Source organism: Fundulus heteroclitus, unplaced genomic scaffold (assembly GCF_011125445.2).
Source record: "Fundulus heteroclitus isolate FHET01 unplaced genomic scaffold, MU-UCD_Fhet_4.1 scaffold_81, whole genome shotgun sequence".
Taxonomy (NCBI): domain Eukaryota; kingdom Metazoa; phylum Chordata; class Actinopteri; order Cyprinodontiformes; family Fundulidae; genus Fundulus; species Fundulus heteroclitus.
This window is the reverse complement of record NW_023397263.1, coordinates 93,114-106,266: the sequence shown is the minus strand read 5'-3', so window position 1 is coordinate 106,266 and position 13,153 is coordinate 93,114. Positions and strand designations below refer to the sequence as shown.

The 13,153-nt window shown below is 41.3% G+C and overlaps 1 protein-coding gene across 1 annotated transcript in view; it reads right to left on the bottom strand.

Annotated features, from left to right (window-relative positions):
- Positions 1–6,090: 6,090 nt before the first annotated feature.
- Positions 6,091–13,153, bottom strand: part of LOC105917056 (fibroblast growth factor receptor 1-A) — a 29,483-nt gene continuing 22,420 nt past the window's right edge. Inside the window, exons 7-17 of the mRNA XM_012851742.3 lie at positions 11,979–12,123; positions 11,711–11,901; positions 11,473–11,618; positions 11,106–11,227; positions 10,874–10,984; positions 10,584–10,774; positions 10,165–10,287; positions 10,010–10,080; positions 8,681–8,818; positions 8,483–8,588; positions 6,091–6,869 (exon numbers count right to left, since the gene is read on the bottom strand). Coding sequence (XP_012707196.2) covers positions 6,810–6,869; positions 8,483–8,588; positions 8,681–8,818; positions 10,010–10,080; positions 10,165–10,287; positions 10,584–10,774; positions 10,874–10,984; positions 11,106–11,227; positions 11,473–11,618; positions 11,711–11,901; positions 11,979–12,123 — 1,404 coding nt within the window. The 3' untranslated portion in view covers positions 6,091–6,809. The remainder of the gene's footprint in view (positions 6,870–8,482; positions 8,589–8,680; positions 8,819–10,009; positions 10,081–10,164; positions 10,288–10,583; positions 10,775–10,873; positions 10,985–11,105; positions 11,228–11,472; positions 11,619–11,710; positions 11,902–11,978; positions 12,124–13,153) is intronic.

Below are 13,153 nucleotides of genomic sequence, written 5' to 3'. Positions count from 1 at the left end.
CATCAGAACAAAAATATTCAGAGAGTAGCATCAACTTAGTATTTTGCAACAAATCTGGAAAAAAACCCTTCTGGACCTGTTACCTTCCTGGAAACAGGTCCAGGAGGGTCACCCAGACAGTTCCCTGCCCAGCAACATTCTTAAGCACATTATGGTTATCAGGCCAGAAGTCAAATACAGTTCCTACAGCAGTTTCTGGGTCTAATCACAGTAGGGCAGTGGTGGAGAAAGTACTCATACAATGTACTTAAGTAAAAGTACAAATACACAGACAAAAATTTACTCAAGTAAAAGTCAAAGTACCACATTATTATTTTACTTAAGTAAAAGTAAGAAAGTACAAGCTTTTAAAACTACTTAAGTATTAAAAGTAAAATTACTTGCCAACCATAGTACCTAACGGCTTATATAATGTCATTAAGTGTACCTATCGTATTTAGTTTTAATAAATCGGTAATGTACCATTTTAATGAGCAATGCTGCAGATAAAGCATGTTTTTATTGTGTTTACCCCCTGTGACAGTTTAGATTTAGATATTTTATTCTATGCCTCAGAATTCCAGGGATCGATATCAATAGCGTTTAGCAACTTAACTTACCTCAATATGTTTTTTCAAATTTGATGGTGAATTTTTGAAAGATAGAATTTCATGCTTTCAGGTAAGGCAAAGGCGGGATTGGAATCTCCAGGAAGCGTTTTTTGACCCAGTTATTTCAAAGAAATCTTTTAAATAAGGCCATGGGTGGGGCAGGTCTTCTGGAGGATGACTATCCTTGGACTCCATTCTGGGAGTTAATGATTCTGCAGGTCCTGCGTACTGTGCTGCTCTTCTTGAGGGAGGGCCTAATGGTTATTTCCCGCTTTGGATTGGTTCAGCGGACTGACTCTGCTCTCACCTTTGGATACTTTCAAACTAACGAACAAATCAAAAAACCGAAATGCGTCTTGGATGTAACGAGTAACGAAACGCTGTATAGAAATGTAGTGAAGTAGAAAGTACAGATACTTACTGTTAAATGTAGTGGAGTAAAAGTAGAAAGTATCCATTATTAAATCTACTTAAGTAAAGTACAGATACACGGAAATTGTACTTAAGTACAGTAACAAAGTACTTGTACTTTGTTACTTCCCACCACTGCAGTAGGGGTATCCTAAGGTGATTGGACAGTTGGACCACTGCAGTGGACTCCTTATCTCTAGGGCTGAGCGGGCCTCCCTTATGGAGAAAGCTCAATTTTAGTTGCTTGTATTTGAGTTCTTGTCCTTTCGTTATTGAACTGTTAGCAGAATCAACAATCAAGACTCGTCATTGCCATAATTAAATCTTTGGTGAGATACCGGCTCAGAGTTGACATATCATCAGCTGCATTACTTAAAGGTATAGTGGACGATCTTTTGTTGGCTTCAAGTTCCGGGTGGACCACCTTATCTATTGGTTGTCCCACATGGCAATCATTATGACCACGTAACGTCAGTGTGCGTGCTCGTTCCTTTCTAGTTTCCACTTGCTGGCTGCGCATTTGCACTTCTAGTGTTTATGTATCCACTGAGTTTTGGTTTCAGCCGTTCATTGTTACTTCACTGCTTTCACCGTATACTTTGAAAATGGCTCAGAGTTGCTAGAAGCAAACTGTCTTACAAGTTTATGAGACCTGCAGTGGATCTGGGAGATTCTTTCCTGTGAACCCCTTGAGAAACTGAAGAGCAGGTAAAATGGTCCTGTGCATGCACAGTTTTTCAAAAAGTCTTACTTACATTTCTGGAAAAATCATCCACTCTACCTTTAAAGAGAAGGCTACAGATCACTTGATGTCTGAATGTTTTCTTCACTGGTACCTCAAGCTCCGCAAATCGTTCCTGTGATTCATGCTCTGTTCTTTGTTCAGCCTGCTAAGCCTCCTTAAAAGGTTCCCTCCTGGAAGAACCTTAGGAGTCTCCTAGTAAACGTACCTGGCTCCTCACCCGCAGCTTGCTGACAATAACCACCCTTATCTCAATCCGCAATCACCAGCTTCAAACTTCCTGGTAAAGAATGTTCTCAAGCTTACACCTTAAACCAGGAGGAGACTAGGCAGAGCTGTGGATCAGCCTGTTGCAAAGGCCAACGTGACCGGCACATCTTCTGCTCACGTCTAGGCATCAGACACGGGGGGCTTGGAGCCATTATTGCCTGGGGAGCCATCTGGGGTTAGGGGTTAGTGAATAAATAATTGTAGGCAGTAAATAAAATAAACAATGAGACATAGCTGTATATATCTTTTAATTAGTTTCTTTATTTATTCACATTTGTAATAATGACCTTATTTATTAATCATCCTTTAACATATAGTAACCATCTACTTATTTTTAGATGTATTTATTTCTGTGCATGTTTTAATATTTTTGTCTGCTTTTTTTCTCCTTTGTATATTTTCTACCCTATTTCTTAAACGCTATTTATTACTGCCTGTCCTTTTTATGTCACTGTGTGCATTTCTGTCTCATTATGCAAATGAGGAGAGGTTGGTATTCCCACCTGGGTTCTACCCTGGGTTATTAGTGAGGTGAGAAATTTGTAATTCCTGACTTTATTATTTGTGGTGTGGATGCTCTGACAAAAAGTCTTCAGTTTGAGTTAGCAGGACACATGGACATAGATGTCTACAATCCACAGTTGTTGTGCCAAGCTGGTTTAAGCACAGGTGTCTGACATTGTAATCCCTGGTTGGCTCCTTCTCATTTCTAGCCATCTAGATGTGGAAATAAAGATTGTTAACATTTGTTAGAAAGTAAAAAAAAATAAAAAAGAAGTGTCATTACCTCATTGTTCAATTAGTGGGTTACAACAGCAAATAACACTTAAATTCTGTAGACTGGCGACCTGTCTAGGGTGCACCCTGCTTCTTGCCCACTGACTGCTGGAGATAGGCACCAGCTGAAAACAGCTGTCTGATCTATTGTGGATCAACATTTTTGTTTCTAGATAGTCCACATAAATTAATCATTTGAGACAGAGTCCAAATGTGATCAAATAAACACTGAATAAAGTTACACCCAAAATTATTCCTAACTCTGGCTGATCTAGATCTAAAGAGCTTTTCATTCTGTCAGGGGGCAACTTTCTTCCACCGGGATAAGTTGCTACACATAGCAGTGATCTCAAAACACCAATGCTCCCACATTTTCACTTGCACATTAATAAGTTATAGGCGATAAAAAAGGTAAACTGTTGCGCTCCGGTCCAAGAGGTCACGTGATTCGAGTTTTGCTGCTCAGCCAATCAGATCGCTGTATTGTCAGCTGAGGGCGTTCAACCAGTTCATCATGGCTGCGCCCGTAAGGTGTTTGTAAGCATCTGTTTCCAGACGAAGAAAGCCCAGTAATAGCATTTTCTGGTGCCAGTTGGCAGAGATCTTGATGGCGAGCCAAAAGAAATAGCCCAGACCATCCATCCATTTTCTAACCCGATTGTCCCTGCTGGAATCGTGAGGGGTGCCAGTGTCTATCTCCAGCTGTCAATGAGCGAGAGGCGGGGTAGACCCTGGACAGGTCACCAGTCCATCGCAGGGCAGAAATAGTCCAGACTTTTGCCCAATTTACTGTGATATCACCAAGTCCTGCTGCGCTAGGATAGCACAGGCGACAGGTCGTTGTGCCAAACAACTTATCCCCGGCAGAATTTGGATCCCCTGCGTCGGGAGAACGTTTGAAATCAATAAAACTTCTAATTTCCAGCTTTGTGAAGTCTAAATATTTTTAAACATCACATTCTAATAAAATTAAATAGTTTTTTTTAAAACTCCCAATGCATTGTTTTATTTTTAAAAGCGACATATCTCATTTTCTTAATATGGTTAATATCTCTATATGTTTCTTGGTTGAATTAAAATCTTTTTAAATCTGATCATTTTGGCTGTATCTTTATCCAGTGTTCATTTGATCACACATGAAATCCGCTTTATATGATCTATTCATGCGGGTCTAGCTACCAAAAAAGAAAAAGAAAAAAGACGAATAAGCTGACAGCTGTGATGGACTCAGGAAGGTGGATTTTTGGTTTCAGCAGACAGACATGCCACAATCTAATAACATAAAGCTAATATTTTCGTGACACATCTGGAAATGACCACAGAGCCGTTTTCTTTCTCATAACGTGTTATATTGAGTGATCAATCGAGCTTTAACCAACATAGCATTCCGATAGCACTAACAAGTGTTACATTTTCAGTTTTACCCCACTAACTGAACAATAACGACAACATTGTAATATTTCATGAAAAAAAAAGTAAAACATCTTCATTTCCACGCCTAATAGGTTGGAAATGAAGTGGAGTTGACTGGATTCATTCTTCCAGCTGAATGCGCTCTCGACGCAGGGGATACAAATTCTGGCGGGGATAAGTCGTTTGGCACAACGACACCTGTCGCCTGTGCTATCCTAGCGCAGCAGGTCTTGGTGATATCACAGTAAATTGGGCAAAAGTCTGGGCTATTTCTGCCCTGCGATGGACTGGCAACCTGTCCATGTTATACCCCACCTCTCACCTATTGACAGCTGGAGATAGACACTGGCACACCTCACGAACCCAGCAGGGATAAGCGTGTTAGAAAATGGATGGATGGATGGATGAACTGGGCACATTTTTTTTTCTTGTCATAAAGATCTTTGCCAACTGGCGCCAGAAAATGCTATTATTGGGCTTTCTTCGTCTGGAAACAAATGCATACAAACATCTTACGGGCGCAGCCATGATGAAATGGTTGAACTCGCTCGGCTGACAATACAGCGATCTGATTGGCTGAGCAGCAAAAATCGAATCACGTGACCTCTTGGTCCGGAGCGCAATAATTTAGATTTTTTATCGGCTATAACGTATTAATGTGCAAGTGAAAACGTGGGAACATTGGTGTTTTGAGATCACTGCTATGTGTAGCAACTTATCCCGGTGGAAGAAAGTTGCCCCCTGACAGTTCATACGAAACTTCTTAAGGAGACGTCCTACAGATTCTGGCCAACGGACTACAAGGCAGGTAGCCTTCAAAATATAGCAATGAAGTTAAAAAATCTATTCCATTTACATTTTATTAGAATAGCATGTTGATTCAACTATGCAGTCAAATCAACCAACAGGCAGACTTTGTCCCCTTGAGACACACCCTCTTATCATTTGCATAATGAGGCAGAAATGCATGAATTGCATTTCAGACCGGACAGGCGGCACTGAAGAAATAAATAGGGTTAAAAAATACAAAGGAAGTATAAAACGGACAAAAATATTAAAACATACACAGAAATAATAAATTGTAAGTAGAAAATATAAATAAATAATAAGTAGAAAATTCTAACAGCTAATAAATATGGTAATTATTACAAAGGTGAATAAAGAAGCTAATTATGAGATATTATACATTTATATCTCATTATATAATTTAATTACCACCTACATTTGTTTATTTGCTGCATTTTCCTGTTCATTCAATACATTGAGCATTTCTTTCTTTCTGTATTTAATTCTTAAATCTGTCAGAGTTGGTCCTCCATATAGCCTTAGCGCATCCAAACTGGTATACCAAAAACCTTAATTCTTCAATTCTAAAAAAAATAGGATTGCATGTAACAAAAGGTTCAAAGCTATTTAGCTGAACTAAACAACTTTTCACGAGTTTGGACTTATGATCGACAATCAGCTTGTGTTTTGATTTGATGAAAGTGTACTCCTAGTAAAGGGGGTAAAGTGGAATCTTCTTTATACTGATTCAATGAAATTAATTTGAGATGAATTACATACACGCAGACTAAACAAGGAGAAGCAATGGAGCCCACAGGTTAATTCTTACATCTATCTGGATTGTACTGTGAATCAGTTGCTACGATTGTATGTAGAACATGAAAGGGGCATCTTCTCCAAATCGCTCCAATATGTCCCTTCCAAATATGGCGTCGGTGTGCGATTAAATGCTCAATGACGCCTCTACATATGTGTACATATGTTTATGTGACCCATGTGAAATTCCTTCCTGGCTCAAAAAGGACTAAGTAAACGCCATCAGGATGAACGCTTGGCATAATATTCTTTAATTTGAAGATGAGTATATGTTTTTCTGGTGTTTTGTTATGGTCAAAATACCTGACTAGGCCCCATTAAATTGAAAGAGATAAATGACAACAAAAATATATGCTTTCCAACATTGTTCTGCCTTCTTTTTAATATATTTTTTTAAACTGCTATTTAGTTATTACACATTCAGCTTAATGCTCATTGTCTAACAGCAGCAGCCCGCAGAGGATAAGTGCAATACGTGTTTGTTTTTAAAGAAAAACAAACAGAGAATAAATCTGAGACTTCAATTAATTTACATATGATCAATTAATTTATGTGTGATCAGTTATTCTGCTGAGGGGCAGAAATCCAACAGTAAAAATAAAGAACAATAACTATATAGCTGTATTAGAACATGGTGCTGTCCACTTATTTTTTATCTTTTCCACTTCACATCACTGTGATACAACCAGACTGAAATTCAAAATATAACAAACAAGTATGTACAATATTAACATGGAGTACATTATTATAGACACGCTGGAACAAACGTCCTTCTTCAGCGTCTGAGGTCAGTCTTTTTCTCCTCTTCTAGCAGGAGGGTGTGTTTCCTGTCTGAGGGAGTCCCGTTCACTCCAGCTGTTCCTTACATAACCCAGCAGTGTCACAGTTCATCTGAGCTCCGTCTCCTGCTCTGCCCAGTGGCCTCATCTGAGGCTGAGCAGTGCTGCACAGGAAACAGGAAGAAAACGTTCCCAGGACGACAATGATGAGGTACTTGGATGAACCTAGGCAGAGCCACTGACCGAAGTGTACTGGACCAGAGGGATGGCCAAGTCCAGGTACTCCTGCAGAGACAGGGGGGGGAGAGGGTTAGAGCTGGCCCACATGTTTGACAGGGTTCCACGTTAAAATAGGTGGGCATAACACAAGTGGTTGGTTCAAAAATATCCAAACAGAAAATCCAACAATTTCTCCATTCTCAGTCCAGTTCATGCTGAATCCCCTGGAGTGCGAGACATTTTCTAAGTTTTCTGCAGACCAGGCTAATGCAGACAGGATCAACATTCTACATACTGTACATGTTCATGTATATTCATAAACCCCTACTAGTACTTTTCAGTTATAAACCAATGCACTTTTTGCATGCTTTTTTAATGGAGTTTAGACTAAAATTCAGACTGGAAAACTCACCTGTTTCCTGACCCTCTCCTTATGCACCTGCAATCCAGCCAATCTGCACCAAGTAATTTTCTTACCTCAGCCAATCATCCTACAAGGCTTTGCTTATAAAGCCCTCCATACACAGACTCTCCTAATCTTCACCTGAGCTTTGACTCATGCCCACCCTTCCTCCTCCTCTGCTTTCACACACTCCTGGCTTCCCTCTGGCTTCCCTCTCCTCTGGCCTCCACCACTAGCGTTCGGACCCCGGGGGAAGACTTCACTAATCCTAAAATGATCATCCGAGCTCATAGGCATTTGTAGCTTTCACGTCTTCCGCTGGGGGCCAAGCACCAAAGAGCATTCTGATTTATGTCAGTACATCTTTCTAATCGCCTCTTCTGCCTGTGAGTCTTTTCAGGTTGAACTTCCATTTGGGTCTCTACTGCATCTAGAAACAATACAAACTATCCAGCCATTTTTGGCAATAAGTAAATGTTTTGTTGGTGTCTAGAAATGAGCCGTTATTGTGTCACAATTGCCGTGGTCCCTGACCTAGCAACCCCAGCCCAGCCCAGCCCCTCACCTACCGACCAAAGCGGAGCTCCTCTCACTTCATTTTTAGAAGATGAGCAAGTTTACAAGTTTATATGTGCTACACAATGGAAAGGACAAATGTTTAGTTGTTGGCTCCATCTTGATGCACTGAACAATAGATTTTATCCCCCAGCCCTACGGTCTATGTAGATGTAAAACTAGCTTTGCGGTGGGCAACTACGCAAGTGTTTCGGTAGTTTTCATCTGATGGCAGGCTTGAGGCTTGGTTGCGCTTCATCTAAAACACGTCCAAATAACACGTACCTAAGAACAGTTGTTTCAACTAATGATCTTGAAGATTACACCAAAGAGAAACCACTATGCATCCACTCATGATCACTAACCTGAAGTGAAAACTTCTTATCAAGTTAAAAGCCATTAAAAATCCTTCAGTAGTGCACAATGAAAGTATTTAGGTAAATGTAGACTTATATTTGAGCCTGCATATGTAATTTTGACACCATCCTACCGTTCTATTTAGAAACAAGTGAACTTGTAGGCTGGGGAATAATACCAGGCTGGAAAAAAAGAACGATTCAAATGAATCACCCATCCATTTTCTGACCCGCTTAATCCCTCATGGGATGCTGGTGCCTATCCACTGCGTTCACTAGGCGAGAGGCGGGGTACACCCTGGACAGGTCGCCAGTCTTCAAATGAATCAATAAAAGCTATTCATCTAAAACTCTAAGTTTCTTACTTGGTTGGCCATGAGAGAAAGCATTCGATCTAAATCTTCTACAAGCTGCTGGAAGGTGGGCCTGCGTGATGGAACAGCCTGCCAGCATTCCCTCATCATCAGATACCTGAAATAGAAGAAAATAACCCAGACAGTTGCTTTAGTACATCTACAAACGAAGTTAACGAAGAGAAAACCTACATATGCCGATACACTTACAGCTCCTGAGTGCATGTAGAGGGTTTTTCCATGCGATGACCCTCCTTTAGCAGCTTAAAGAGCTCCTCCACGGGGACGCCGGGGTAAGGAGAGCCTCCAAGGGTAAAAATCTCCCACAGCAGGACACCAAATGACCACCTGCATCAGCAACATATAGGCACAAAACGTGTAAAGTGTATATTTAACAGCAAACAGAATATCCTGAGTAATGTATTTTTTTCAAGCTAAATAAAGAGCCTCAATAAAACCTTTTAATGCATTGAAGGTGTCTTATAAAACTAACTTATAGCACTGTTAGTTCGATGCATTTATAAGACACCTTCACACTTTAACAACATTATATTCATTTGAAATAGTAAACACTGAATGTTTATGTTTTAAGCTGTTGAAGCTAATATGCTGACATGCTGAGAAACATGTTATACACAACTTTATTTTCAAAGGGCTTCAACGCAACCACAGCGGAAACAGTGTTGCACATAACCGCAATTATAAACATATATTAAGAGAAGAAAAATATATAAATATGACATAAGAACAATAAAACGTTGAACACAATAAACCCTATTCAAAACAAATAAGTCAAGCTAATTATGGACAAATCTGTGGAACATCAAGTCCTGCCATGTCCTTGAAGTACATGTGTCACTTTAGATCTGCTCCCATTATCAGTAGTATGTGTATACTGGTCTCAATGATGAGCTGTTTACAGTATTCTGCTGCATCATAACCAGATCCTTTACTTTTCTACAATGTCATGTCTTATTATAACTATTTTTTTGATACTAAATGATCTACTTCCCCCTGACAATGACATTTTCCTCTTCAATTAACTACACCAAGTAGTCAGATAATTATTAGCCAAAATAATTGAACAGTAAGGGATGGCATCAGTTTTGACTTGCAGCTTTAAGCATGCTGAGGACAGTGAAGTGTCTGGATAGTCTATGTGGCTATGAATAGTGTAACTACCTGCACATTTTTTTAACACATCCAACACCTCTACGGCAGGCATGCTTATGTAGTGACCAAACTGTTTATGCTATTGTGCATAATGTATAGGAAGGAGATGTAGGAGCATTATATTCCAAAATCAGCACGTCTTCCAATGTGGTTCAAATGAAAAGTCAATGCTTGTAACTATACACTTTAGTAACTTTAATAGTCCAAATAGTAACAAGATCAGGGAAGATACAACCTTACAAAGATTTACATGTCTAGAATTCCAGGCTTTGAGCTTAAAAAAACATCAAAACTCTTAAACTTATGCCTAACTTCAAACAAGGCTTAGTGGTAAAAAAAACAAACTGCAAGTAGTCGATGACTCACACGTCACTTTGGTGTGTGTATATCCGATCAAAGAGAGCTTCAGGGGCCATCCACTTCACAGGTAAACGGCCCTGCAGGCACATTAACAAGTCAGCATCCTGTCATCTTGTCCTCATTAAATCTACAACAAGTTTCTTTCAACCGTTCACCATTACATTAGTGGTCTTCTTGTAGTAGTCAATATGGTGGATGTCTCGAGCCAGGCCGAAGTCGGCGATCTTCATCACATTGTCGTCAGTCACCAAGACATTCCTGGCTGCTAAGTCTCTGTGGATACACTGAAAGAAAAGGTACCAGTGAGGGTGGAGCCAGGAGGAGCCAACGCAGACCAGCTGAAATCACAGGTTTTATGTTATTCCATCATAAAAAAAAAAATTCAGAACATGACTACTGTCGGTTCAAACACAGAGATGACTAATGGACTCACACCGCTGGCTGGAAGGAGGGAGATACAGCAATCGCACAGAACCTGACTTTATAGGCTCAACCCAGAAGTGCTTAGCCAATTTGGCTACTGCTGGAGAACCAGACAGAAGTGACATGATGTAACAACGACACTGGCTTTTCTTTTTACCTTCTTTGATGCGAGGTATGCCATTCCTCGAGCCACTTGGTAAGCAGCGGACACCAACTCCCTAATCTCCAGACTGCCCAGGCTAGCCTGCCGCAAGCCGCTCCAGTACTCCAACCCGGCGGGCCGACGAGCACGCAGATACTCCCTAAGATTCCCCTGCGATGCGTATTCCACCACCACATAAAGAGGACCTGTTCCAGGTCAGGATGACCCATCCGGTGGGGAACAGACTGGTTAACGAACAGAACACTCCCCACACAACTCAGATAATTAGAAAAATCAGCCCTCACCATCCTGAGTGCAGGCGCCCAAGAGGTTGATGATATTTTTGTGCTTCCCTATAATCTTCATCATCTCCATTTCAGAGATCAGGTCAGACAGGTCCTTTTCTGTGGCATCCGCTGAGCACAACAACATATACCATCAGGGCAAAGATTTTAACCATCCGCAGCTGCTGGAGCATGAATCCATAACAGATCTTAATCAAATTAAACGCAAAAATGAAGCTCTGTCATCTTTCACCTTTCAGCATCTTCACAGCCACTTTGGTTATACGTGTGGGTTTATTCTTGTCGATCCCCATAGCCTCAGCGAGCACCACCTGACCAAAGCAACCCTCTCCCAGTGGCTTCCCCAGTGTGAGCCTGGAACAAAATCCAAAACATGACTACAGTTATACACTGATGCTCAGTGTATAATAAACAAACTCATAAATTGGGTTCATACACAATGGCGATAAATCCTCTTAATACTACATTATGTCAGTGTCCTTGAACTTTCCCCCATAGATTGACAATAATATATTGACAATAGATTGACAATAATATATGTTCTCTATGGTTTAAATATGTAGACTTTGCTTCATGCCAGACAGTGTGTTAAGACATACCGTTCACGTGGCAGTTCCCATACAGGATCGTAAGGAAGTTCATACTCTGATACTCCGGCCAGGATGGTGGTGGCTGCACTGGGGAGACGGGATGGATGCATCAAACACATCCCTGACTGTTGGGAGGATGAGGATTTAACTGAAACCTGCAGAGATACAAGGGGGACGATATGAGAGTGTTTGTATAGGATCAGGAAGACGATGAAGTGGTGACCTGAGTTTTCACTTCCTGCCTCACCTGTCTTCTCAAAGGAATGCTCTTGGCTAATTTCTGCACTCCCAGCTGACTGTTAAAGTCCCTCTTCTTCTGGGCACAGCAGAGCCTACACATGACTGCAGACACTGTGAGAATGATGATGATGAAAAACCCGAGGCAGTAGATGAAGATCTCCAAGTATGTCTGGGAGGGCAGCGGTGAGGGCAGTAACTCTGAGGTGAGAGAAGTCATGGTGAACAGAGAGGAAGGCTTTTTACCTTACAGTACGTTGAAGTCCATCTGAACATACCATCAACCACAGTGAGCCACGCTGAATGGTAGGACACTCCGATTGAGTTCTCCGCTAAGCAGGTGTACTCTCCAGCATCATCCAGGGATACGTTCTTCAGAGTCAAAACCTCCATTTCTTTATCTGTGGTGTTCAAACCTGCGGCCTGGGGGGGGACACAGATATCACCACCGTGTTTGCCGGATTAGAAACAAAATGTTCAGATCTGAATACTAAAGGACAGCCAAAGAAACATCAAATTTAAAAGGTACTCAAGTGGATGTTAGCTCTTTCAATGACACTATTCCGTAACAGGGCTGTAACGTCTTAGTATCAACTTGGTTAGGAATTATAACTCCACTCCACCGTTTTCATTAAATTGGAACAGAAGCATTGTAAAACAAAAAATTACACTGCTCAACACTTTCTCCTCATTATTCCACAAACGGATTCAAACTGACCATGTGAGAAAGAAGAGAAAGAAAAATGAGACCAGCGCGATGCAGCAGAAACCAGCTCTGCCAACAATAAAGTAACTCATCACAGCCTACTGGCATTCATCCGCCCCATGGTCTCAAGATCACCTCCTGCACACTGCTGTTGAATTAACTTGAGCATCAGTTCTCCTTCATGTTATTTGTTTCGTGTCTCACAATGGAAACACCCTCAGCGTAACCTCATCAGAAGCTCCTATTACACTCCACCAGCCTTGATTGGCTGGGGACAAGTCTGTCAGTGCCAAGAGGTCCATGTCCCACCCCTGCCTATATATAGGATTGTTTTTTGGAGAGACATTCAAAAACCTCTTCTCGCTACGAGCTGCAGTTCCAACTGGTTTTCTCTCATCCCACCGTCTTCCTGGAGCTTAGCATCACTGTCCACAGAGATGAGTGTCACCTAAGTTGCTGGGACTTTGTTCTGGATAGGCAGTGAATTTCATGAGAAAAGTAGCTCCAATCTTTTGCAAAACAGCACTGTCCCAGCACCAAGGTGCTCCGTCGCCGTCTTGCACATCAGGTGGCGTTATTCACAGGTAACCCTGTTCTGGTTTCTGCTGCAGCTAGTCAATAAACGGTTGCCCAGAACTTGAACCCTTGTGGGCTCTCTAGAGGGCTATCCATTCAGGAGATCTGCACCGTGACAAGATACGCCTCTCCACATAGCTTTGCTCGGCTTTATAAGCTTGATGTCACAGC